The 27,982-nt window shown below is 43.7% G+C and overlaps 1 protein-coding gene across 6 annotated transcripts in view; it reads left to right on the top strand.

Annotated features, from left to right (window-relative positions):
• DCX (doublecortin) overlaps window positions 1–27,982 on the top strand; it is a 62,519-nt gene that overhangs the window by 28,592 nt on the left and 5,945 nt on the right. For 3 of the 6 annotated variants that reach the window (XM_062502830.1, XM_062502826.1, XM_062502829.1), the window contains exons 3-4: window positions 21,286–21,388; window positions 24,905–25,027. In XM_062502830.1, the coding sequence (XP_062358814.1) occupies window positions 21,286–21,388; window positions 24,905–25,027 (226 nt within the window). Of the gene's footprint in view, window positions 1–21,285; window positions 21,389–24,904; window positions 25,043–27,982 lie in introns of all 6 variants that reach the window. The other 3 variants (XM_062502824.1, XM_062502825.1, XM_062502828.1) reach the window with 1 other exon arrangement.

The following is a 27,982-nucleotide window of genomic DNA, read 5'->3' on the forward strand; positions in this document are numbered from 1 at the left end:
TGCAAGCTGAGCATCTCAGGATCATTTCTAAGCAGCTGAATCCTTGTAGCAGAGTTCTCTCAGCAGAGGGGAGGTGAGGGCAGTGGGGCTGCCAGGGACTGAGCACTCAGCATCTCTGTGCAGCTCGGCTCACACATCTCCCCAGCAGCAGTGATGTGACCCAGCACATCCTTTGTTTGAGGAATTGCCTCAGCCCCGTGGAAAAGCTGAGCTGCTTGGGCTGTGGCATTCACAGCAGAGAGCTCCACGAAATAACTTCTCCTGCCTGCCTTAGAAGGGATGTTTTCCTCAGAGGTGCTTCCCTAATGATCTTGTTTTCATTCTGTTGGTGTCACTGGCATGGGTCAGAGCTGGACTCTCAGCCACCCAAGCTCCTGCTGTCCAGGACATGGCCCCTTCCCCTCTGCTGCATCACTGGAGGGTGAGACAGGCACCCTCTGAGCTCCTGCTCTGGCTCATTAATTTACAGGGATGTGCAGAACACACAGACTGGAGCAGTGAGGAATATTGGGGTTCAAATCTCATCCGAGCATCTGTAAGCAGAACTGGACTTTATGAAGCCATCTTAATTAATTTCTCTCTTTGCCTGCAGAACACAAGACAATCCAAATTCCAGGTTTCCTCCACTTCTGTGGAGGTAATTTCCTGATTTTTCTTTTACTCACTGAGCAGACATCTGCTCCAGCTTGCACTTGGCTTCCCCGCTGTGCAGGGGCCATTAGCAGGCAGGAGTCATCAGTGTGACAGGGAAATGAACCTGGACAGAGGGACTGACGTAGGGATCCACTTAACGTGCTGAAAGGAAAACGGGAAAATGTCTGACTGGAGAGGATGAGGGCATTATAGTGAACTTCCAAATATAAATGTGTGTACCGATAGGCTTGGTGTGCCTGCCCCAGAGCTGCCACCTGTGGCATCAAGCGCTGCAAATTGAGGGCATGGCCCCAGTCCGATTGTTTGTAAACTTGGCACACTAATCTAGCAAGAGTTTAATCCTATTAGTGGAGGTGCTTGTTTATTGCCCAGCTGGCCACAGAGCCCCTGATTTTCTTCCTTTGCACTCTGCTCTCACTTCATGTTGGTGTAAACGGCTGAGCAAAGCTTGGGGCTGCTGGCCTGAGGAGAGCTCTGGTGGTGTGAGGTCCCCAAAGCCAGAGCAGATCAGAAGTGCAGCAAATCCAGAGCTGTTCTGCCTTGCTGTGGTAACAGTGCTCTGGAGACAGCCCTGGTTCAGCCGGGTCAAGGCCAAGGTGTTGCACCAATTCCCATTAGTGTGGGTGGCTGGCAGGTCAGCAGCAGCAGCAGCTTCCACGTGTGCTCATGGAGGGAGGCAGGCAAGGAAAGAGACATTTTTGCACACCCCAGTGGGCAGAGGATTAAAACATTTATCTGCACAGGTGAATGGAAGGGTGCCCATGGGATATGCTGCCTCCTTCTAGCAAAAAGAAATAAAACTGTTGTAGGAGTGCTCTAGTTCCATCATGGCCAGTGCGCTAGACTGGAAAAGTTCATCTTCTTGTGGAGGGCCATCCTAAGGTTCAAAAGTTCATTTCTTTGGTTATAAGAAGTATCCAGTCTGATGATTATTTTAGCCTTATCAAAGAGGTCACCTGCATTTGCTTTCTGGAGCAGATCTCAAGTCTGAAGGGCCCTGGGTAAAGGTAAGCACTTGTTCTGTCAAGGGTTTATCACTGGGGATAAGGACAGTGAGCAGAGCCATTTGCTTGGCCTCTCTGTCTGTGGATCAGTGCTGCCCTAAGAGTTGTCACTGGATGAATTATAACCAAGAGACCAGATCTTGGAAGTCAGAAAAAAACTCCCAAAACCTGTAGGAGGCAAGTATCCAGTGCCTTTTTAACCTACTGTAGTAAACTTGGCCAGATTCTTCTCCATTTTACTCCAGCATTTATATCAAGTCGGTGGACTGAAAATTAAGTTCAAACAGGATTTGGCCCTTGAACACCAGTAATAAAATTCAGTTATATGAAAAAAACCAACATTTACCTCCTGGGGAGGTGTTTGATGAACAATATGATGTATAAACAATATCACGTATGATGAACAATAATTCCTCTTGCTTTCTATCCTTCTTTCTCTCCCTAGAATAAGAAGGAGCATGGATATTTTAGTATACAGGTTGCCAGTGCATGGGGCTTGGATACTTTGAGTTTTTTTGGTGTCTCCTCAGAAGAAAAAAACAGCACAGGAAATTTTAAGTAATGTGCTAAGTTAATGCAAACTAGTCTTGTTTATTTGCCTGATGTAATGGAATAAAAAGAAAGCGGTGGAAAGGGAGCCAAGTCATTTTCTGGTAGTCTGCAGGAGGGAAGTTCAGTGCATCTGGAAGGCAGCAGTGTGGAGACAGAATATTTGTAATTGAACTGGCACATGGCAAAAGAAATGTTGCAGCAAATCTGCGTCAAAATAAGGGTGGTGTCAAATTGGGCTCGAATTCAGTAATCACAGGTGCCAAATGGATGAATTTAGGTTCAAAGTTTAGAATCGTTGTGATTACTGTGGTTATTCTGGGCTCCTTTTTCAGACAGTCCCAGCAGGCGGCATGAAAGATTAAAAATTTTAATGTAAGGACACTGATAGGGAAAGATGCTTTCTCCTGCAAGAATTCAGAGTGGGAAGTTCAGGGAATATTGATGAAATGGAGAAGTGCTTGTGATTCAGTTAGATATAGGACACTCTTTTTTTTTTTGGGGGGGGGGGGGGGGTTGAGGTTTTTTTAAGTTTTCCGGCCCTCAAAAGCTGAGTGGCAGCTTTGGTAACTTGCATAAATGGATTTGTACCTCAACAAAACAGGATTGCTTTCTCTGACCACACCTTTTAATTTAGGGTGAAAAGAATACCTTCCAAAACAAGCAATTAATCAATTGTAAGAACACTCCAGGCACTTCATGCTTGATTAAATTATTCAAGGGTGAGTCAAACCAAAATCTAGACCAAACTGGAGAATAAGGAGACTTGGTGTTGGATGTGGGAGGTGATTCTGCATCCTCAGGAAGGACAGTGCAGACCAGGTGTGTTACAAATGAAGCCCATGCTACATCTCCTTTTGTGCGTAGGAGATATCACACTGGTCCTAAAAGCAGCCAAGACCCCTTCCCTCACTGATCTCTTTTTATTTTACACCCTCAGCCCTCTGGGCTGGTCCAGGTCACCCAGCAGGTACCACAGCAGAGAGGTTTCAGCATTTCCATCCTCCCCTGCCCAGCTCAGTGATCCTTTCCACACTGCTCTCACTTCCCCCACTAACATAGCCTGGTTCCCTACAGCCCTTGAAAGGTTTATTTCTATTTTTCCTTGTCAATTAAGCAGGGTCCCAACTGCATTGTGCTGAACTGCTGCACTGTGTGCACTCCATACCTGTTCGAAATTGCTCTTCCTGGACAAAGCACGTAGGCAAATTTCATTTATCAAAGTAAGGACTTTGGGGAGAGCACAATTAATCTCCACTTATCCCTGGAGGACCTCCAGGTGGAAATGGGGCCTGGAGGTGTGAGCAGCTGAAATAACTTCATTTTTTTTCGCAGTTTCAAAATTAAGGAAGAATTCCTTGTGGGGGATGTGTGCATGGAGAGTGCAGGGTGAAAGGAGAGGGCAACAAACAGGCTGGTGACCTGAAGCTTGGGATCAGTACTTGCCCCACGTGTGGCTGGTAGAAGAGCCTCTTTATCTTTAATCTGCCACAAGGAACAGAATGGTTTGAAAGAGCAGGAGAAGGGAATGAGCTAAAATAGAGTCAGCAGTGCTTTTCCAGCATCCTTTGCGAACACTGAAGCTTGCTGTTTAGTAGAAGATGCTTTTCAAGCTGTTTTGCTGGTTAGATAAATGGCCTCAGCTGTTCCTGGAGCACCTGGAGGCACAGGGAATGTCCAGCCCCTCCTGACCCAGTCTCCTGGGTGCAGGGAAGGAATCCTGCCCTCTGCCAGGCTGGCACTCACTGTGGCACTGCCTGTCACCTGCAGGAGTGGCGCTGGCGCAGTGTCTTTGCATTGTCAGGATACATCTCTGGGGCTTGCTTTGTGCCAGTGCCCCTTAGTGCTGGGGAGACTGGGAATGCTGGGAGCAAGCTGGGTTATGTCACCTTCAGAGAGAGAGCAGAATGATCGAATTTAGCTAAATCCAGCCAGTTCTGTGCCTGTGCTTTACTGGCCAAAGAGCAAACTTTGAAGCTTACCCAGACAAGATAGTGGCTGCAGCCATGGCAGGGATCTCGACCTGTTCGTGTGCTTGTCTCAGGCTTTGTGTCTGTGATATCCTGTCCCAGGGGACCCCTGTGCCATCTGCTTTGGGGAGCTGGCTCTCAGTATGTTTATCCAGCCCTTTGGAACCTGCCAGCCTGGGCTTTGTGCTCTGCTCTTCTGCCCAGAAAATATCAAGAGATGGGAAAAAACCCAAAACCTGCAAGGCTGTCATTTGCTAAAACGCATTTTCCCTTCTAATTTCCTTTCCCTGCTCCTCTGTTACAAAATTGACTTGGATTTTCCAAACTGCAGATAATTTGGGACGTGAGTTCCAGAGAGGGCTTCTCTTGCCTGGAGTGGTGAGGCACCTGTGAAGTGAGTGCTCTGAGGGCTTCCCAAATCCAATACCTCCGGGGTAACTTCACCTTGATGGCCCTCACATTCGGACACTGCCTTCCCAGTGGTCTGAAACACACTGAAAAAATGTCAGTGGTGCTCCTCGCTCTTGTGTTTCCCTGGGTATGGTTGGGTGTCCACAAAGATGGCAATTTTATATATATATACATATATGTGTGTGTATGTTTATGTTTTTTTAATTAATTTCTGTAAATCTGCCCTGAAGTGTGTTGGGAAGGGGATGTATTTTGTACTGCTAGAAAGAAATACATATGAAATGTGTTTATTTGATTTCTCTTAGGGGAACGGCCTGAAATTCATGTGTTAAATTTGAGTGCAAAAACACATATGGCATTTGATTAAAAAGACATAACTCTGCAAGTGTATTGATTTAAATTATTTTGATATATTCATGGAGCTTTATTCAGATGCTCCAAGTTCTAACATGGGTCATTAAAGCCACTAGTGATTTCTGTAGACAGGAATCTATTTCCTTATAGGAACTAATTTGATGTAGGACCTTCAACAGCTGCTTTGACATTTTGTCCTTGAGGATCTGATGGTGAAACCATGTCCTCATTCCCTCTGGGATATTGTAAAATATTATACTGTGTGTTCTTTTGAGATGTGAAATCATCTTTGCATACTTACACATAAGGATATATACATAAAATATATAAGATATATATATTATATATATAAATATATAAAGTGTATCAACATAAGCACACGCATTTCTGCAGAAATGACTTTTTATGCATTTTCAGGTGGCTCTTTATAGGATTAGCTTGGGCTGTGGAATGAACTGAATCATCAGACTGTGCTCTACATCCTTCTTGTTGAGCTCTTAAAAGCTGGGAGACTTCTCTGGTGGATCCAATAACATGCTGGAAATCATGCACTGCACAAATGTTCATGGTTTCCATTGCAGAGTGGGGTGCACTGCCATCCACAAGCCAGCCTCTTAACTCACAAACAGCAGCTCAGGAAAACAAAAAAGATGGTGAACACCAGTTTATCTTTTGCCCAAATTTGCATTTTTTTCATAGTATTTTAGCAAAAAATAATCTGTGTTTTTATGAGTAAAACGTAATTCAATCAGGATGACTGTGGGTGAAAGAAAAAATTCCAAGGTCTGGTTTATCTGGGTGGAGTGGCCATGGATGTTATATCTAAAAAGCTGGATGGTGGGAGTTAGTAGGAATGTCCTGAATGGAGCTGGGAATGGGATCATTCTTGTAATGGAAAAACCATGGGCTGAGAAAACCCAGTGAGGGAGAACTAAACTGGAAGCAATACACAGAGCAAAGGGGACCTGGAAAGATCATTCCCTCCTCAGGGCAGGAGGGAATCACACCAGTCACAAACAAACAGGGCTACATGCAATCATGGGTTATTAGGCACCATTGCAAAAGCAAAATGCTGGAGGAATTGGTACAAAAAGTGCAATAAAATATGCATCAACATGATGAAATATGTATTGGGATGAATACTAAGTGGGATGAGCGTTATTCTCAACTGAGTGGTGGCCTTGGCAGTGCTGGGTTAGTGGCTGGACTCAGTGATCTTAAGGCTCTTTCCCACCTAAACCACTCCGAGATTCTTTGCTGCAAGGGAAATGAGACAGGCTGTAACTTTTACTGGAGATGTTTTACCTTTCTTACTGCACAAAACACTCCTTCTCTGCGATGAGACTGTGCTTTAAAGGGGAATTTAGCACCTCCTGATTTCCCCTTCACAAGGGGAGGCTGTCACAGCCTCCTGGGGAAGGACAATGTGCTGATGCAGGGCTGTGCTGGAGGTGAAGTGTCACATGTGTGCCCACAGTGAAAGCTGTTTTTGTGACAGTCTCCACAGAAAGAAGGGGGAGAGAGAGGAGCTATTTTCTGCAACTCTTTCCCATTCCAACACATGGAGAGAAAGAATAAGGCAAACCCCAAAAGGAGAAGCCCTGGGCTGAGTTCGGCCCTGCTTTATGTCATCTTTAATTTTCCTGAAGATATTAGAGTTGGACAGGGCATAATGGAGGCAAGGCACTGCAATTCTGGCAGTGAAATGCAGCTGAGGTCTCTTATTACCTCAAACTCCTCACAGTGATGTTAAGGCTTGTAAAGGTCTCCAGTCACAGTGGAAGGACACAGAGCTCTGAGTACACCTTCACCAAACAAGTTCTCTTCAAGAAGGAAACTCTAAGGCTCCTGTGGTTATGTTTTTTAGTAGCTGTTTATGGGTTTGGCCATAATTCTATTGTAACTATTACTATTAATCATATTCCTGCAAAGCACCAGGGAAGGTTTTCCTGAACAGATTAATCACTAATGAATTTGTAATCTGGCTTTGATCACTCATTCCTTTTGAATGCTGGTAGGTGGAGTTTACATGCCAAGATTTTCTGAATAATGAAGATGCTGCCTCTAAGGATCCTTTGGAATTAATTTTTTCAAATTTGGATCTAATATGTAAGATGGGCTCCCATAATTGTCAAGAAGAATGAACTCCAGCTGATTATACAGATATGGAGGCTTCCACATGCTCCTACTGAAAATAAAAAGCAACATTCCCTCCTCTTCTAGAGAAAGCTGGAGCAGACAAGTAGAAGAACCAGCAATCACAAGGGCAGACACGGTGTTATCAGAGGAGTTTGAGCAAGCAGCTCTTGAAAGGTTCAATCTCTGATCGTTCCACACCGTGGTTTCCAGCACTGAGCCCTTTTGCAATGTCAGCAGCACCTGACATCAAATATCCAGCCAATAATTACGGTCAGCTTTGACGCAGCAAAGTATAAAACTCATGTCTGGCAAGGCGTGTCAGAATACAGCCTGAACAATAGCCAAAGGCAGTGCAAATTGTAATTAAAAGCATTTAATTTAAGTTAATCTTCCTTAGAAACATCATTGTGTCCGCACACAAATTGCTTCAGTGTAATTGTCACAGTTGTAAATACCTAGTTCTGTTAACCAGCTTTTCTTCAGGATAAACTGGCTGGGAGATTATCAACTGTTTTAGGGCAAAAACCCATTAGTGCATCTGTGGCACGTGTGGTGTGTGGAATTTGACCAAACTCAGCACCTCTGTCCCTGCAGAGTGGGACGAGCTCACACATCCCCAAATAATCCACCGTGCAGGGATGAGAGGATGCTGTCTTGGAAGTTCATTCATTTATTAAAACTTGGTTGTAGAGAAGCAGAACTCGTGGCCTTCCCCCCCAGAAACTTGGCTTTCCAAGGGATGTTTTATCTACAGTGGCACCAATTTCCAGGCTGTGCTTGTCTTGCAGGTTTGAGTATATGGGGAAAGTCCACTTTCCATGAAGTTTTCCTTTTCTAATCTGACGATCAATGAAATCAGTTTGTGGATTTACTGTCCTGATGCCCACCAGAGATCTGCAGGTTTGAGGAGCTGTGTTCCATCAGCAATGTTCCTCTGCTGGAGACATGCTGAGCTCTGCTGCTGCTCAAGGGGCACCCACCAGCACATTTCTGGAATTCTTTCCCTCAGCTCCTTGAATGCCGTGGGGATTTGGGCCTGATCCTTCTTGAATTGAGCACTGGGAATTTCCCCAGTGGGGTCTGTGTGGTCAGAATCACATCTGCTACAGAGCAGTGCAGAAGATAAAACACTCGTGGGGCTCTGCTGAGGGCAGCCTGACCTGATCCAAAGAAGTTTGAGAGTGTGAGATTTATCTGAGGAAAGGAACATTCAGCCTTCTTCACTCGGGAAACAATGCCATGAATACGAGTGAGAAACCAAACAGCACTTGGGAGATGAGTAAAAATAAACTTGTAAGTGGACTTGAATGCTTGAAATGGATGTCCCAACAACATAGTTTGAAAGTAGAGGGAGCTTTTAACTCTTGTCAGTGCTCTTCCCCAATAATCTGCACTGTTACTGCTAATTGGCATAAATCTTACCCATAATACCCATAGCAGAGATTTGCACAGAATCCACTGCTAATCCTATAAACTGGTGAGTTTGATAAAGTGGGTTGCCCTGGGCATTGCTAATTTTATTTTCATGCTTTCACTTGCTATCATTCATTAACCCCCAAACTGCAGGCTGGGCTGTGTGCACAAACAAGAGAGCAACATCATCTTATTAGGGTCTGTAATAATGAGTGGGAAATTACAACAGAATGAATATATACACAATTCTAACTGGATGCCTTTTCCTGTGTGTTGCTGTGATGCTACCTGCTGGGGAAAAAAAAAAAAAAAGAAAAGAAAAAGCAAAAAAACCCAAACAAACTGAAACCAAGTTTTCATTAGCACAGTCAAAATTAAATGTAGTAAAAGGCAATTGTACATTGAATGGCATTATTTTTCACATGTAGCCAAGGCACCACAAGATGGGATACAGCTGCTGTTTGTGTCTCATTATTTGTTTCAAAGTACCCGTGTTAAATTCTGCCCCACACACAGCTCCAGGAGCAGCTCTCAGGGGTTGATCTCATGTCAAGGGCTCAGACTTTCTCTCTGGGTGTGGTGCTCACCAGGGTAAGCCCCAAATTCCCTCAAATTCTGGGACATCCCTAATCAGTATCAGAGGAGCTGCAAAGGACTGAATAAAAGCACCCCAGGGCTCTTCAGAGATGTCCCTTTAATGCAGAGTTGGAGTGGATGACTGTAGCAGAGTCCTTACAAAAGTGATGCTTTAATTCAATATAGGTGAGTTGAAATGTGATTAAAGGGGCACCTTAAATGGGATTCCAAAAACAAAGGCTCAGGTCATAAGATAAGACTTCCTAGATTTCCATTTGCATTCTGAAGAGAAGGAAAAGACTGGAAACTTTTTCTGCCACTGACTGGCCTAAATTTTACATGCAGTAGCCAGAATGGCACTCTTGTTACGAGTCAGTATGTTATTGTGATGTAGTGCTTAGTTCTGTGACCACCTGATGGTCCTTAAATAAATCCATATTCATGCAGTCTGGGTTAGCTCCCAGTGAAGGAGATCTGGGTGCAAAGCAGCATCTCACTGAGTAACCAGGAGAGTTTGGTTTGCACACAGTGACCTGGAGAGCTTCCCCCTGCTCTTACCCCAGACAAGTTGTGGGTACCTAAAGTGGGATTTCCATGGTCAGAATCCATCTGAATAAAACTGTGACTTAACACTGGATGTTTTATTCAGTTAGCTGAATGAAATCAAACTTAATCAAACACACCCAGGGACAATGGGTGCATCTATGGGAACAGATCAGACAACCAAGGGGAAAGGACAGCAGAGTTCTCAGTAGAAATTGAAATATAAGTCACCTCGGATAAGTGAATTTAGTACTTGCCTTGGTGTTACAAAGAAGTGAAACGAAGTTGCAAAGAAAATAAACCATTCATTATCTAAGGCTGATTTCCTAGGCAGCCAGTATTTTTCTTTTGTCTAAGAAGGCTGCCTTGGAACTAAAACAAGACAATAGTGTAGACTATGTATTCTCTGGAGGAAAGAAACAAAATATTTAGCCTGGACTACAAAGGGAGAAAAGTGTCAGGTTTTTAAATTACTTTGGCATGTTTGAGTTCAAGACAGCAAAAGCAAAATGCTTGTTAAGCTGTTGTAGTGTGCAAATATCATGGCTGAGTTGATGTTCCAGGAATTGACTGCACCAGCATGTTAATTGTCAGGACATGGTTCCCTAATTTTTTTCTGAGGATGCTCGTGTGTTGCCTTATTTGGTTACAGATGTTTCACTGTGCCTGGGCACACAGGGGGAAATAAGGGAAAGTTGTTTTAGCACAATGACATTTTAGTGACCTCCAGCACCATATTCCAGATGGAAATATATGTTCTGAACATGATTTCTTCAGAGACCCCAAGGAATGCACAACACTGGTTTTGTTACAATTACCTCTCTGCACTTACCCCTGTTATCCCAAGCTTCAGAAATGCTGTGTTTCTGAAGTTCTTGAGCCCAACTGGAATTGAAGACATTCAGAGTTTCTTAAAAAAGCTCAGCCCTGTCTGTCTGTGCTGGATGTTTGTGAGAGTGCTGGAGCAAATTGAAAGCACACCACTGAGGGGAGGAGGGGGATTGCCATGGGAGAGGCTGATACTGCTGGATTACCTGTCAGAAATGATCTGGGTCTGAGGTGAGAGGGGAAAGCAGCAAAGGGAGGCTGTAAAACATTTGAGGGGGAAGAACTAAAAATACAAAGTTTCAGAAGTGCTGTCAGTACAATCAGGGAGGAGAGGTCGATTGATGCTCTGGAATTCTCCAGTGGATTTGCACCAAGAGGCTCATGTGTCAGTGTGGCTTTGGCCCTTCTATTTACATTCCTGCTCATGGCTGGAGCCTCACTTTGTGCAGTGTGTGAGCAGCATTCCCATCGTGAGCAGACAACAAACCTTGTTTCCTTCTTGGCATCCACAACAAAATTAAACTCTGAAACAATCAAAAAAACCCACAATGACAAGCCAACCAAACAAAACACCTGCATCTTTTAATGGATATTATTAATGTGCTTTGCTGAACCTAACAAAGGGTTATTTAACGTCCTTTTGTTTAACTACATGGTTACTGATCACAGGATGCTTTGACCCAGGGCTGGTGGGCACATAATTGGGGTCAGAAGCTAACTCAAAACCTGCCAAAGAGCAAGAAACTCTTTTTTTGCAGAGGTGAGGCTCAGCAGGAAGGATCAGGGGAGGAAAGAATTTACAACATCTACCCCCACAAAGGTGAAGAGCACTGCGAGGCTCTCCCTGTGTTCATGCCAGCCCCACACCAGAGTGCCAGGGGGAATGACCAGCCCAGCTCCTGTGGCAGGACAGGGAAGCAGATGCCAGGCTGGTGTCCTCCACAGCAGCAGAAAGGATCCATCTACCATGGAAATGACACTCAGCCTCTAGGGGTGAGGGCTGGGGAGCAAAAGGTAGGTGAGGAGCTGATGAATTCTCGCAGCAGCAGACGCGGGAGTTAAAAATCCTGATGCACGATTTCTGTGGTTCAAGCAAGCAAAGCAATACCCGGTTATCCCAGAGAGTGCACAAAGGGAATGTCAGCCTGTGCAGCCATCTGTGAGCTCCTGCAGTCACCTCTGCACCATTCCAGAGGTGGGATGTGCTGTTTCCTAGAGATTGGAAAAGTAACAGATACACTTCTGCCTGTGAGGCTCTGGCCACCTCCTGTTTCCATCATATATCTCTTGGGGGAATCTCATAGCAATTAGTTTCTAATTGCTTCAGTAGTCTACAACTGATTTGATGAGAAATGCCATGGAAATGTAATGGTTCTTGCATGTTTCACAGGAGCAGAAATTAATTGCATCATAATTTTAAAAACTCACATTCGTTCCATTCCCCTTTCTTCCATCACATAATATTTTATGTTGCAAAAAGAAAGGTCAGGTATTAAAAAGTCATATTTTAATTTCTCTGATCAGGTGCTCTTCTGCCACTGCTCAGTGGCCCAGGTCCACCCTGATGTGCTCTGTGTTTATTACTGTGCTGTAATTTGAGTGGTTAGTCCCCAGGGCAGTGTGAACCCTGTCATGCCTCTCCCAGGTGCTGTTTACTTGGGGTAGGAAGATTTTAACCTCCTGCCTTCTGGAATCCCACCAGTAAATCAACTGCATCTCGGGATCATCTCCAAATGAAATTTGCTTGCCACGCAGCAGCAAGGAGACGTGATGGGAGTGTAAAACAGGACAATTTTTCACTGCAGAAATACTTGAACTCGCTCCAGACAATTATGCAGCCTGCCATTTTACACATCATCTCTTTCACTACTCCTGCATCAATTATTCCATTAACGTTGCTGCACGCTAAGGTAGAACCTGTCACTGGTCCTGCAGATGTGGAAGGGATGAAATACATTGCAAAAAGTAGGCAAAAAAAAAGTATTCTCCTGGAAAGGCTTTGGGACATCCATTTCAGCAGCCTCTCTACATGTGCTATACAAGGTATTTTTATCTCTCAGCTTGCTTAGCACAGTTAATTCCTACCCTAATATGGTTTAGCTCAGGACATAATGTTGAATTTCCCACTACTCTGTTTGCTGTCAGCTGAGTTGAAAAGACCTGATAATTAGGAAAAAGAAATTAATAGCTTTATTCAAAGATCAACAGAAATCGGGGTGAAAACAAAACTCTTCTGATAGGGGGGGGATGTGCATTCGCTGTAAATTCAGGAGATCTCCCAAAACACAAAGAGCAGGTCGAGAATTATAATTAAGGAAGACAATTTAGCTCCCTGGAAGAACATCTTGATAACAATTGTTACTTTCCTTTAGATTTCATGTAGCATCTGTTACAATTTAATTTTTAAAGGCCACCATTTTTAGTTCCCAGAATTAACAGTGTGATAAAGATCCTGGCAAACATTGAAATTTAACGAATCAAAATGCCTCCAGGAGCCTTTACAGAATATTTAAGGAATTGAGCAACAGCACTGATGCTTTGAGCAAAATGAAATGCAAAGCCAGTGTTAATTAGACACAGACCAGTTGCATCTCCCCATGTAATTCAAGAATTTGGCTGACTTGTATCCATAGGCCATATAAATGAATTTATACTGCTGGAGGATGGGACGGTTTGTCCCATTTGGAGATGTATTAGGAAGAGTTGCCTTGTGGTTGAATACTTCACATTGGTGTCTTTTCTTCCATGCAGGTTGATAGCAGGAGGTAAAAAAAAATCAACTCCTCAACATCTCCTGGGATGGGGAAGTGTGTGGGACTTTACAAATGTACAAAACATAGGGGCAGAGCCTGAACCTGTGCCCCAGGCCCCCTCACATCCCAAAGGATTGGGGTCCACACCCCTGTCCCTGTCCAAAACCATTTGTCAAAGTGCCAGATAAAATGGAGGGAAAGCGTTTATGCTGTTAGTTCCATGATTTATTGTGTTTTGTTGTGGTTTTTGTTTGTTTGGGGGTGATTTTTGTTTGTTTTGTTTGTTTGGGTTGGGTTTTTTGTTTGTTTGTGGTTTTTATAATTTCTTTTTTTGTTTGTTTACTTTTTTTAAAATTTATTACCCACTCTTGAAAAGAAGGTTACATTGGCCCAACAAGGCCAGGCCTCTTTGTCTTTTAGAGTGAGATTTGTGGGGTTTTTTTTGTGATTTCCTCAATCCTCATCAACAAGTGCCAGGGAGGATGGGGTGTCCCTAACTAAGTGTGTCAGGGGCTGCTGTGCCAGGAGAGACACAGCCAGTGCAAAATCTGCTCCTTCAAAGGATTGCTGGTCCTGACTTGGACTGAAATGTCCCCAAACTCTCCTGATGCTCTGATAAAAACAGCGAGTCTCACACTCAATTTTCCCTTTATTGGAAGGGAGTTACTGATGTCGGCAGGACATGGGACAGCCTCAAATAACTCCAAATTTCAGAGAGGCTGCCTTGGGGAGTGAAACACATCCATGTGCTAAAGGGAAACAAAATTATATTTATTGTAATTCCCTTTGTCACTCTGGGTGACTACTGAAGACACAATTTTCTCTTATGTCTCTTTACACCACATCACAGAGGATGTAGGAACAAATACAGCTATTTTGTGTCTCCATTTTTCCATTTTTTTGTGCTGGGATGCTGCCCTCTCCTTCCCTGGCTGCGTTCTGGGCAGCAGAAGGGGTGGGTTGAAAGACACTGGATTTACCCCTGGAAATGGAAATGCATGAATACATCAGTTTTGTCCCAAACCACTCCATCCTGGCACAGTGTGCTCTGTGTGTGTGCTGCAAGCACATTTTCTCCCAAAATCTCCTCATCACTCTCAGTGCCTCCTTCAGGAGAGACCTGCACGAAGCTGAACACCAGCCTTTCCATTTTAGGAAATTGTGCACAACAGGATCACCAACACCTGTAGGTTTTAGGAGCTTTTTTGGAGTTGAAAATCCCATTAATGGATATTCCAGCCTCACCTGTACAGGCTCCCTGTGTCCTTACTTTCAAGACTCCCATTTCAGTTAGCCTTGCTTGACCTTGGCCATGTAGCTGTGCCACTGCCAAAGTCTCTGCTGCTCTTCTGTCATCCAAAACTACAGTTTCCTGTCAGGAGAGATGAGGGGATGCTGATTAGGGTTCAGTTTTCTGAATTCCTATGTGCTACTTGTTCTGGGGCTCTTTGTGCTGGCAATCTCTCTCCTTTCAAAGTCAATCTGTCACCCAGAATTCCTCATTTTATGGTTTTCCAACTGGAGAAATGGTCATGTTTTATATATTGGTTTGGATGGCTGTGCTCTTTGTTCCCCCAAACTTCACAGCACATTTATCCTCGGAGTAATACCCTCATGAATGCAAGAGCAAGCCTTTCTTCTGGTTAAAAAGAATCAACAGCCTGAATATCTGTTTCAGAGTCTCCTCCATATGTATAGGGAATGGGATAAAAACTAACCTTTCTCCCAGAGGCTAATTGGATTTCACACAGTCTGGAAGCACCACTAATTCATCAGATATATTAAAATTCAGCTTTAACTTTCCTACTGGGTAACTTGGCTATTGACCTCCCTCCCTCCTGCTTTTTGTTCCATTCTGGTTCAAACTTACCCATTTCCAGCACTTAAATAAACAGGCACCGTGTGCTGCAGCCCCTTGAGAGCAGCATTTCTTCATGCATGAAGTCTTACAAGCTGCTGTGGACACACATGCATGAATATTTCTTATTCTGCTTAAATAAGCATCACAAATGCTTATCTTAGAAATAATGCATATTGGTCAGGAGCTGGTGGCTCTGCTCTGGTTTATAAAATGGGCATAAGCACTCATGATCAACCTGCTGGAGTTATGCAGCCTAATTAAGAGGATCTGCTTTTTTCAGCAGCAAAAAGGTGTAAAGATTCATTCTGGCATCAAAGAAAACATGTGATCATCCTGACTGCCCCAGAACTTTCTCTTCTGCAGGTGAGAAAGGAAGGAAGAGACCTCTACAGGAGAGTGGAATTTGATTGTTTCGATCAAACTGTGTGGGCAGGACCTGAAGGGTCTCTGTGAGTGCAAGAAGTGGAAATCTCTGAATAATCCATGAAGGAATGGCAAAATCTCTGCATGTTCCTGTTGAGAGGTCACAGAGAAACCCAGATGGCAGAGATGACTTTTCCTTGCCTTCACGGAGCCCCACAGGAGGGAGGGGACAGCGTGGCCATGGTCTGGCCAGGTGTCCAGGTGGACATTTGGGGGCCCAGGGGGGCAGAGATGGAAGAACAGGTGACAGAGGCTCCTTCCCTCACTGCTGGGTAGCTCAGGGAAAGGCTCCCCAAAGTGCACTTAAAATATTTGTGTGGCACAGGGCATGCGGGATCTGGGTCCATTTTGTAATGTTAGTATTTGTGGTTTTCCTGCTCCTCTTTTTATCGCTTATCAATTTTAAGCAGTATTTTTTTTTTTTCAGGAAAGCAGATAAGTAATTCTCTTTCTGTGAATGCAAATGTGGAATCTATTGAGTGGGTGTGTGCATACTTTGAATAAATAATTGAATCCAAACATCTCTTATTTTTAAATAGAGGAAACCAGAATCTAATAAAATGTAAATCAATTCAGTGTCTGCTTTGAGCTTGCAGTCTTTAGACTGTTAAAAAGAAAAATGTATTAAGTTGTGTGCATTCCAATACCAACATCTTTATTTTTCATTGCATTCCCTTAACCCTTCAGTCTTCTGAATTTTTATTTTTTTTTTTGGGTGTGTGGTGAAGAGCTTGCTATGTTTATCAATTCTCATATTCCTTCTGAATCTTTCTGTGGGTCAGTCTGGGTGTGTTTGGTTTCTGTGCTGTGCTTTGCAATCTTGGTTTCTGTGCTGTGCTTTGCTGATTGCAGAAACCCAAGTGGCACATCATAAAGTATGAATTTCTTTATGATTTAGGACTTTGGCTCCTCAGACGTGAAACAAACTGGCCACTGCCAATCTGACTTGGAGTACAGCTGGTGGAGTATAAATAAATCCCTGAGATTGCTGGTGTGAGTTAAAACAGAGTTTAAAGAGGTTTTAGTGCCATTTTCAGCTCGGTGAACTCTTGGTGCCTGTCTGGCTGCTGGTCTGACTTGCTCAGCTTAGTGCTGAGAGAGAAAGGGAAGGAGCAGGCAAGTAAAACACATTAATTGTATTTATCTGGTGATTGGATGTGTTCAATTTTACAGAACTTATCAAAGCAGCCTAGAAAAGAAGAGCGTGTCTTAATTCAGCTCTGTTCTTACAGCCTGTACGTGTATGGCATGCAGTTGTCTCCTGTGGTCTTTTTGGCCCTTTTTTGGCTCTTTCTGTAGACAGTTTTCCCCCTGTTCTGACCTTTGGAAGCCTACGAGCTGAAGAACTGTGATGATTTCAAGAAAGCAAGAGGAGAACTGTTTTCTTTGAGCATAACCATTCGATTTGCAGAAACCTGGGGACTTTGAAGCTCCTTATGTGCTGCTGCCTAAATTCCTGAATGGGAGGAGTATTAGAGAGAGGATGGTTTACAAATTCATTGTGACTGAGGGAGAGAGCTATGAATAAGAACATTTTCTGACTGAAAAAATGGGTGAAGAGGGCAGTTCAGTCACCCTCTGTCAGTGCTTTGTCCTGGAGTGACAGTGAGGGGCTGGGAGGGGGCAAAAGGAGCTGGGTAATCCCAACCCTTCACTGCTGGGTGATTCAGGCTTCAGATTTTTATTTCTAATTATTTTCCTTTTAATTTCTAATTCTTCTAATTCTTACTTTTTAATTGAATTATTTATTGTTAAATTAATGGTTTCTAAATACTGCTGCTGCCTCCTGGAGGAAGGTGGGAAGAGCCAGTTACTCTGAGCTGTATCAGTGGAAATCCTGTGTTTTTACTGCTCCTTTTCCAGGTGAACTCAGAATTTCTGTCTGTGCCATCACTGGCATTTCAGCAAACTGTAAGCTCCCATCCAGGGATGTGTGTGAGGCAAGCTCCATTTTGTCAAAATCCTGAAAAATGCTTAGTTCTCCAAGTGCTGTATTAAAATGAAGCAGGGGCTCAGCAGCTCTCACAGGGCTGCAGCTTTTCCTCTCTGCAATTAAAATTGCTGCAGCAGACACTGATGGACTGTCACTGCAGAAATCCCAGCTAGATTGTCCTCTCAGGGAAGCTTTTTTCTCATATAAGCAGAGAAGGATTTAATTTAACAACGAAAACCTAAGGAATTGCAAACTAATCTCTACAACCTTCTATTTCTTCCATAATATACATTATAAAGGTTTTTCAAGATCAGACCTCGGCACAAAGAAAAATGCTACCCTCAGATCTATTGGAAATAATGACTTTGTAAGAAATAAATTTGTGCCTCATCGACTGGAGTGTGAAGATGTGATTTCCTTCCTTGGAATTGCTTAAGCTACAGGAATTGGAGAGCAAACATTTCATGCAGTATGATCCTTTCCCAAGTCAATATTGTCTTTTCAGTCCTGGATTTCAAATTAAATATTATCCTCCCTTAAACAAAAGCATGCTTGGAAATCAATACTATTTATCTTGTCTGCTGTAGCTGCATACACAAGTTTCATTTTTGTTATAGATGAAAAGTCCTTGTAGACTGAAAACTGCAGAAAGACAAAATATTCCTATTTTGATGGTTCCTGGTGTCATTGCTGAGGGTGCATGACAACAGCCACCAACAAAATCATCATTTTCAAGTGGCAGCATTGGTCCTTGCACTATCTGGCTATTATTGGGTTTTGTCTCATGCTTTAATAAATTTATAACCAAAACCAAAGCACATTTTAAAAACATTATTTTCATGTTATCATCTGGGGTAAATTTTTTGTTGATATCAACCTTCTTTCAGAGTTTTGTTTTTTTGTTGTTTGTTTGTTTGTTTGTTTGTTTGTTTTTGTTTTTTCATGGTGTTCTGGGTGAATTATTGGATTTAATTAGAGTGGTAGATGAGAGTAAGTGAAAGCAGAAAGTACTCTTTCAAAAAGTCCCACGCTGCTTGGGGAGAGACTTGTACTACACTTATTTATTTAAATAAAGTAAACCTCAGTAAAAAGGCTTCTGAAAAATGGAGAGGAGACCAATAATGCTATTTGGGAGTCACTAAAAGCCTCTACAACATTACTGCAGGTAGAGGTTTGGCCTTGCCTGTCAAGAACAGCCCTTAAACATTCCATACTGGTTAATGAGGTCTCAAACCAGTTATCCCAGCATGTCCTTCAGGGCTGAGCATATCCAGGGCTTCATCCTGGTGGTTTTTTTTTTTTTCTCCATGCACCCCTCAGACAATCTGGCTCTGGTGCTCTCAGACCCAGCACTGGAGTCACTTGTTTTCCCAAAGAAAGTTTACTCCAGTGCCTTCCTGTGGACAGGAGCCCAGCTGGGATGTGTTTCAGGGGCTCAGAGCAATGATCAAGGACTGGAGTTGAATAAACAAAAGGTAAATAGAAAATACCACACACGTGGTGAACATAAGCCAGTAATTTTCTGAATTTTGCAATGTTTTGCACTATTTAAGGAGAGTGGGGCTGGGTTTTGGCTGTCCTTTCTACTGTGTTGTGGTGAGCTCTTAGCAGTGGAAGTTACAAGAAGAAACAAAAAAGGGAACAAATAAGGCAAATACAGAAGTGATTGTTTCCTGAATGTTCGGAGTTTGGCAAGAGATCTAATTCTCTACCAGCCTCCAGTGCTCAGCCAGCTGTTCATAACTATAAAATACACATAATAACTGCTCTCTGGAGGGACAGGAATGCACACAAGTGAATTGCAAGTATCTCCCTTTGAAATGCAATCAGGTTCCTGTCCTTGGACAGGCTGGGACTTCTCCATCATGTTGGGACCCTTGGATCTCAAGATTTTCTGGACTTTCTTTTGCTTGGGGTAGTTGTGGGCAGTCAAGGACAAAATCCACACTTGGACTTCTCACTTGGACATGGAGGCAACAAAAGCATCTGTGGGTTCTTTCTGATACCATGCAAAAGGCTGGGAAATTATTGAAGCCTTTTGATCCAACTTTAGATCACGGATTAAACTGCACAGTGGAGCAGAACAACCCACGGGTCTTTTCAGTGGCACAAGTGGGGTACTTAGCATTCAGCTGGGAGCTGTGTGCTCAGCCAAACCCAATTATTTGCAAATGAATCGGTGCCACACATCCTCAGGGGGAGGGCTGAAGTACCAAGGGCTGGTTTGAAATGTCATCTTTTCTTTGGGAGAATTGTCTAGGGATGAAGTTAGCTATTTTCAATCTAATTTTAGGCAATCAGAAATAGGAATTCACTGGAGTTAGCGGAGAAAATTGTAACTCTGATCAAAGCCATGGCAGATTTGGGCCCGCTCCATTTTTAAAGCCATGACAATGTGAAAACCAGGCTTTTCACTAAGGTTTGGCATCGGAACCAGTGCTGGCACTCATAGGCAGTGCTTTAATTACACATTATCCTAACCAGTGTGAAATACTGAGCCTAATTAAGATAGCCAAAAGCCTTCTTTAGAGTTGATTTATTAGAGCTTGAAATTAACTTTTCACAGTCCAGCTCAGAGAGATCAGCAGATACAGGAATTCAGCTCTTCCTCCAGCGAGTTCCCTCCTCGTGGTTATCTCCAGTGCTCTCCCCAGTCCCCCCCAGTAAAGCACTGGGCAGCAGCAGCAGCTCTCAGCCTCTCACCTGCATTATAAACACCAGTGCCAACCTTGTGCTTGCTTGGAATGGTTTCCTGGGAAAGTGGAACTTTAGGGAGCCACCTTGAGCTCTGCTGGGTGCTCAGATGTGTGGCTGCCCCAGGCTGGCTCTGCTGGAGCTGCTCCACACTGGGATGTTTACAGATGAGCATTTTTGCTGCATCTGACACAATATTTGGTCAGTATATGTCTGGGATATCAGGATATTGTTAGGAATCGTTAAAGCAAGTCCATCATCTGTAGAAAATTGCAGATCTCTGCCAGCTGAATATGGGGAGGAGCTCCCAGCCTAATGGGATTTAGATGTTTTTTTCCCAGCAACCAGAATGCATTTTCACATTTCCAAACTCCCAGGTATCAATTCTCTGATTAAATCAGTGGATCCGGGGGCTCCCACATCTTGTACTTTGTTTCTGTTGGATGCTGCAAGACAAGACAGAGTTTGGAGCTCCAGGTGCTGCAAGATAAAGCTTCCTCCTACTGAGGATGGAAAAAAGAGGGGACAGCAAGGCACTCAGTGAGGGAGAGGCTGGTACAACATCTGCAGTAAATCTGCATTTAAATTGTGCTGGGGTGGGAAAATTGTCCTGTCATACTTTGGGTCTCCCCACCAAGAGCAAGATAAACGTTTTGGTTTTAAAATTTGTCATCAGGATTGCTCAGGAGGAGTCACATCTGTGCTTAAACCCAGTGATTCTTTGAAGTTTTAGGCTCTGTGGGTACCAAGATAGCCCCAGCACAGGCAGAGATGTCACAGCCCTGCCAGTGTGGCACGGGGGCACCTCTGTTCTTATTTTAGAAGTAGCTGTGTCATTCCTTTGGGTGACTGATGCATCCTGTCAGCTGGGTGGGAAATGCCAAACCTCCAACGACTTGCAAAGGAGTTGGTTGGGGTTTTTATATTTCTTTGTTTGGTTTTTTTTTGTTTGTTTGTTTGTTGTTGTTTTTTGTTTTGATTTTTTTTAATGACTCTGTTAGGCTTGACTTGCCCTGGGAAGTCCAGGGATGAGCACCAGCCTTGTGGAAAGCAGGACCACGTTAACATGGGGTGGGGGAACAGCAGAGAGGCAGAACCTCCTTCTGCTTCAGCAAAAGCTGGGACACACCAGAATGTTGCCAATTAAAAAATAAAACGAATGACTTTGCTCTCTCTGTAGGTGACCTGTCTGCACGATTTCTTTGGGGATGATGATGTGTTTATCGCCTGTGGTCCAGAAAAATTCCGCTATGCACAGGATGACTTTTCCCTGGATGAAAGCGGTAACATCAAACACACGCTGTGGTTTTATTTCATTTCCATTCACTTGCTCGTATCTGATAATAATGCTGCATGCTTTTGTTCTGGTTTTTAAGACCCAGTACATGGAATTTAGCATCCTTTTGTGATACTTATCCAGTCAGCAGTATTATAATCAGGCAAATACTGACTGAGGTAGCCCAAGTCAGAATAAATTAATTCCTACAGCATTCTGACATTTACTGCAAAATCTGGGAGTGTTTATACTTTCAGTTTTCTCCAGTCACAGTCAGATAGATGCATTTTTCTTGAGAACTAATAATCCTTTCGTAGACACGTGCATATTAAAAAGGGAAAGAAGCAACAGTTGGGAAAAAATATCACATTTCCACTGCTTACTTCTGCTGATTCAAAAAGCAGGGCAATAATTCCCTTTCTGGGGGCATGACAGGGACAGCACTGTTATTTTTCCTTGTTACCACTGCCAGTAATAATGTGAGACTGTGGGATCAATTAAGCCATGAAATCTTTGATTTTACAGAATATACAGAGCTTGCTTGTAGGACTTACCACCCACCCCACCTGACAACTGTACCCACCTCTCTTCAGGTGCCAGTGAGTGCAGCAAGAGGAAATGATTGTCATTTTAACCAATTAAACTAAAAAAAAATGTAGTCTCCAAGCATCTAGGCTCACTTCCCAGAGCTCTAGGAGTGCTGTATAAGGAACACAAGCCCCTCCTCTTCTATGTGCTGCAAATTCCTCTGTATTGAGGACCAAAGAGTTTTTGCTGGATGCCAGAAAGTCAAGCAGCCTCTAATCTCCAAACACTGTGTTTTTTATTACTCCTTTGCAAGCCTGATTTTATTTTAGTGCTGGTACTTCTGACCTGTGTACTCCAGATGAACCCATTTGATGGTCTCGGGTAATTCAAAGAAAGTTTCTGAGGCTCAGCTGAGACTTCGCAGGCAGAGAATGAAGCCCGTGTCAGGCTGGGGAAGTGATCTGTAAGCTGAGTTTCACGTTGGTTTTTACCACTCAGCAGTTGAGTCAGCTCCACAGGGAGCTCCACGCTGGAAAAAAAACTTGGATGCAGAACAACTGGATGGAAAGCCCAGCTCTCTGCCTTCACTTCTGCTCACTGCTCACTTCTCCAGCTTGGATTTCTCTGGCAGAAAGAAGCCAAGTTTGCTGTTGGCAAGGCAGTGAGTAGCTCCAGAGGTATTTCCAGGGAGCCTTGCAGCTCTGAGGAAGATGAGGAGGCTCAGCACTTCTGAACACCCATCATCCTTCCTCATTCCAAGGCAGATGCTGCCAGGAGAGCTGTGAATCCTGAGGTTCTGCAGATGAGTGTCACTTACTAAAATCTCCTCTGTCATGGGGAAATTTCTCCTGCCTGTTTGGATGACACACACCAGGATTGCTGGTTATTATGTTCACTCTGGCAGGACATCAGGAAACAAAAAGAGAAACAGCACATGAGAGGATTATGTCATCTTTTTCCTCCTGACTGCCCAGAGGGAAAAGAGCCAAAAAAACCCCAAAAACCCCCTGCCCACAGCTTCCACTCTCCAATCCCTGCTGCTGAGCACCTTCCAGATGACATTGCTCTGTCCCTTTTGTACCCACTGCTTTCAGCTGCATGGAAATGTCACACTTTGGTGACATTTAGAGGCTTTTTCACACCAACCCCAGCACGGCCAGGTTTCCACCTCCTGCAGAAGCTCAGGGATTGCCTCTGGTGTACTGACACTTGCCAAGGGCTGAGCTGGAGGAATTCCTCAGAGTCAGCCTTTCTGTACTGGAAAATGCAAAGCCAGATTTCCTTCCAAGCAATTACTCCCCTGGGAAGAAGATAAATTTGGAAGCTCTTGCAGAGACCTAACATGAAGTATTTTTACTTTTTAGTTTTTTGGTTTTTTGGGGTTTTTTTTTAGTGAGTAGTTCAGGTGACTAAACACAGCTGCCTGACACCCTTTGAGTCCCCTCAGTACTGCTCTTCATGTACAGAAATTGGGGCTGTGTTGGTGCTGGACCTCCACAAGCCTTTCTCTGACATCATCTGTGAGAATTTAAGTATTTTTGAAGGAAAAAAACCCACAACTTTTTCTATCCCTGATCTGCAATTTCCAAAATCGATTTAGCAGGAGAGAAAATAAGCTGACTGCAGGTTTAATTCTTGCCATGCAGCATCCCTGGAGCACAAGGCCTCCTCTCCTCACATTCTTGTGCTGCATGACCCAACAGCAAAACTCTCTCTCAAACCATCCAGAAGGAACAGAGATGGACCCTTGGCTGACTGAGAATGAGGAAAACCTGGGGAAAAAATTAAGGCAATTACGTTTTTGTAGCTACAATGATATATAGATAAGTAACACATACATTTAAGTCAGACAGCTTGCTTTTGGTTGACCAGTTATTTATTTGCCCTGGGCTGTCTTAATTCCACCAGGGACTCCATTCCAGAGAGTCCTCAGTGTGAAGCAAGTGGGGCTGAGCTAAACTTTTCCATAAAAATCTGCCTGCATGTGGAACACGTAATTCACATCTGTAAAAATGACACATTTTTCACATCTTGGTGAGGACAAGTTGTTGGAGGAGATGAGGTGGGACCAGCTAACATTTGACAAAGAGGAAATCCCTTTTTTATTGCCTTCTTCTTAACTGGATTAAGCTAATAACTTGAGGGGTGGGAAGGTCTTTTTCTGTTGGCTCTCAGTGTAAATAAAGGCTGGTTCTGAAGATCAGGCATGCCTGAAAACCTGGGACACGTGGAGGTCTGTTAGCATTTCACTTCCCCTCTGCAGGACTCCGTAGATCATGTTTACATTTTCCACTCTTCCTGGCCTATTTATTTTTTAGGAAAGCACAGTTGGGGTTCTCATCTGCTCACATCTTCCAGCACATAAATCTGCTGGGCTTGTTTATACAAACCTTGCTGAAAGGGACCAGCGGCCAGGACAGAGCATGTGCTTTGTGAAACCATTTTGTCTCCTTTGCTTTCTGCATCTGAAAAGCTGCAGCTTGTTGAGGACAGAAGAGGCTGATTCCAGCTGGGTGAGAGCCTCCCGGGGCTGCTGCCCCATCTGCCACTTGGAGACTTTACAGCACACCATGGGCTGTTTGCTGGCTTTCTGCACCTGCAGAAAGGGCACTCATCATTCCTGTGACTGGTTCCTCACGGAAGGGTTACAGCAAATTAACTGGATTTTCTTGGCCTGAGTGTCCCCTCGGTCAGGTTTGACCATTTTCATTGCGCTCATGAGAACCAAGGGAAAGGGAAGGGCAGAAAATGTTTGGTAGAACACAGGTAGGACACCCACAGAGTCTCAGCACCTCCTCTGGAGGAGCAGAGCTGTTCTCTTCACCCTCCCCTTCAAGAGTCTCCTTTCACCCTGGAGAACAAGGGACAACATCAGCTTTTCCCTTGCCCTTGGTATCTTCTGCATCACTCTGGGGACAAGGCACTGAGCTACCCATGGCTGCTTGACACCAGGGAGCAGCAGGGCCATAACCAGGTGGGTTTTGTGTTTCCCCAGAGTGCCGGGTGATGAAGGGGAGCCCAGCGGGTGCCACGGGCAGCAAATCCTCCCCCACCCCTCAGAAGAGCTCAGCCAAGAGCCCCGCGCCCATGCGCCGCAGCAAGTCCCCGGCCGATTCAGGTAACCACCAAGATGGTGAGTGACTGTTCCTTGCTGTCTGGGTTTCTCTGTGCTCAAGGGAAAAGCACAAACTCCCTGTCTGCAAAGGGAACTCGGGTGCCTTTTGGAAACAAGCAGCTACAGGGGTGCTCGATAAGTTTTGGGAAGGAACTCCCCACTGGTGAAATGTAGTTGTGGATTGAGTTGTCTCACCCACAGGCTCACAGCCTCCTTCCACAAAAAATGTATTTGAAAGGAAGTTCCTGAACTTGGAAATCAGGGCCTACAGTGCTCCCAGATGGTCCCTGTAGATACAGAGTGATTTAGGGTAACCTCCTGTGCAAAGCAAATGGTGATTATTGCCTCCTTCCAGGCATTGTTTAAAGGATATTTAAACCTTGCAATTGCAGAACTGGTGACGGGTTTATTGATGGGACACTGAGACACCCATTCAGTAACGGAAGAGAAGGAAAATGGGAATCCTGATTTACTGCAGCAGCTTGCACCATTTGAAATGCCTCCCTCCTTCTTTGGTAGCACCTGGGTTGGCAGCACACGTGGAGAGCTGCAGAGCTGTCAGTCTGAGGCTGGGCTGCAAATTCAGGAATTCTGATAATTAATATTTTCTAGAGTCATGGAGAGTTTCTGGGGTTATGATTGATCTCCCACCTGCCTGGCTGTTCTGTTCCAAAAGAGAACCAGACATGGCCTCTCCCTAAAATGGCCAAGTGATCAATTTAACATGTCAGAATTCCAGGAGAGCTTCACAGCTTGAGTTCAGGAGTCCCACAGCACCAATACAGGTGATATAAACCAGGAATTCCTTGTCACCATCATGCTAACATGCTATATATTGCATGGGAACATCACACAACAGCTCACCATCAGTAGAAAGGGAATTATTAGATAAAAAATTCTCTTGGCAGTAGTCAGAATGATTTCCCCAGAAGCAGTTCATTTGTGCAAGGTGTGTGGGTGTTCTTCAGCTACCTAAAGAGACAGTGTGAAACTGGTTGGCACATGCCAAGACTGTATTTTTTAAAAAAATATTAACTCTCTCTCTAAGGTGATTTTGCACTCATAAAGCTTTTCTTTAAGATTCTATTGTTGGCTATTCTCAAAATCAGGCTTGCCATAATTTAACCACTTTCACAATCCCAAATGCCTGCTAGAGCTATGTAGACACACTGAAGGCATGATGGGAAACACGATGTTGATTTATAAAAACCCAGAAATAAAAAAAATCAGTGATGTGGGAGTCAGCTCATGCATGAGCAGCTTTAAACCTTCTCCACAAGCATCAGGTGCTGATTCCCACCAGAAGCAGAGTTTACTGCATGTACATAGAGTTTCATATGAAATGCCAATTATTGTGTGCCTGATTTTAACTGACTGAGCGACTCCAGGCCCAGGATGGTGACTCATCTCATGAGCTTTAATGAACACACTTAGCAGAGCTTTTCAGGGGGAGATTTAAGCAACCAGAAAGGCTCAACAATAACCAATTCCTGGAGTTAAGGTCAATAATGAAGAGCAAATCAGGTTTCTTTAATCTGTCCAGACAAGAGTCTTTCGTGCTTTCCTGTAATTCCAATAAAGGAAAAAATGCACTTGTCCTGCTTAATAAGAATAAAAAAGACTGAGCTCTTTCAGTACTGAAAAATAGAAGACTCTTGTTTTCTCAGGACAGAGAGAAAAAAGAATACCATTTTGTATTCTTGTACTGAACTGGTAATAAATTAAGTGGATTTACACATCTTTTAAGAATCAATATTTACATTTAGATGGGATTTTGGAGTTACCACATTCAAAAAAGCAAAGAAAGCTGAATGAAGTCTGATTAATAAAAGATGATCTGACCTATTTTTTTCCCCACAGAATCTCACCTATTTAATGCATGAAAACTATTTAAAAGCAGTTTTACTTCAAATATATGCAATATTTCTGCTGTGTGTTTGCTCTCCTATCCATTTGTACCTTTTGTCTTTGTTGTCTTTCACTCTGCTGTCGTGTGGAAACTCATGAGAGTTTCCTTGGTTTTATGTTGTTTCTGTTCTTTCCAGTTCTTTTCTGTGTTGGTTTCTGTAACTTCTTTTTCCCACCAAGGTCTCCAAGGCCATTGTGACATACCTGAGAGCTGATGTCAGTACAGGTTTGGAGGTAAATCTTTGGGTGAGAGGAGTCTGAACCCACCTCACAGTGAAGTGTCAGGGCCTCAGTGTGGAAAGCTCAGTCCCTGTGGGCTGCCAGAGCCCTTCAGCTCCCAGGATATCCAAAAAAGTGAGGTAGCAAATCCACAGAAGCAATTTAAACATTGTTTTCTTGACACGGTGCTTTTCTCTTACAATGCAGTCATTTAAATGAAGGAATGAAAATTAAATGAATGAATGAAAATTAAATGAATGAATGCAGAACAAAGAAGCATCTTGCTATAAGGAGATGGGAACGCATTCCAATCCTTGTGTTCCCAAGGGAAATCCTCTGCCCCTTCCCTCACCCAACCCACATCTGTATTTCCTAAGCAATGCCAGTAGATTTCTGGCAAAATTGGAGTTACAAAGCTTCTATGTATTTCTAGCCTCAATTCTTCTTCCTAGGGAGTCAGCTTTGCTGAAAGGCACAGCTTAGAGCAGTGAAATCCACACTAAACCACACCTGCGGGGCACCGTCCAGTTCCTTCTCCTAACATGACAGAGGAAAGCTGGGCATAAGGAGAGCAGTCCCTGTGCTTCTGCTCTGATCCAGGAGATTTAAATGGAGTAGGGTCAGCATGAAGTTTGGCAGAATTTCTTTAACAGACTGCTCCAATAAGGAGTCAGACTAAGCAAAACCAGAGCTGAATCTCAGGGGGAGAAATACAGGAGAGAGAATAATGAATGATGTAATTTTCCATTCTTTCTTTGTTATAAAAACTTGAATTTATCTTACACTAACTGACATACCAAACAAGGGCTCAGTTGTATAAAAACACGTGCT

This window comes from Cinclus cinclus, chromosome 15 (assembly GCF_963662255.1).
Source record: "Cinclus cinclus chromosome 15, bCinCin1.1, whole genome shotgun sequence".
Taxonomy (NCBI): Eukaryota; Metazoa; Chordata; class Aves; order Passeriformes; family Cinclidae; genus Cinclus; species Cinclus cinclus.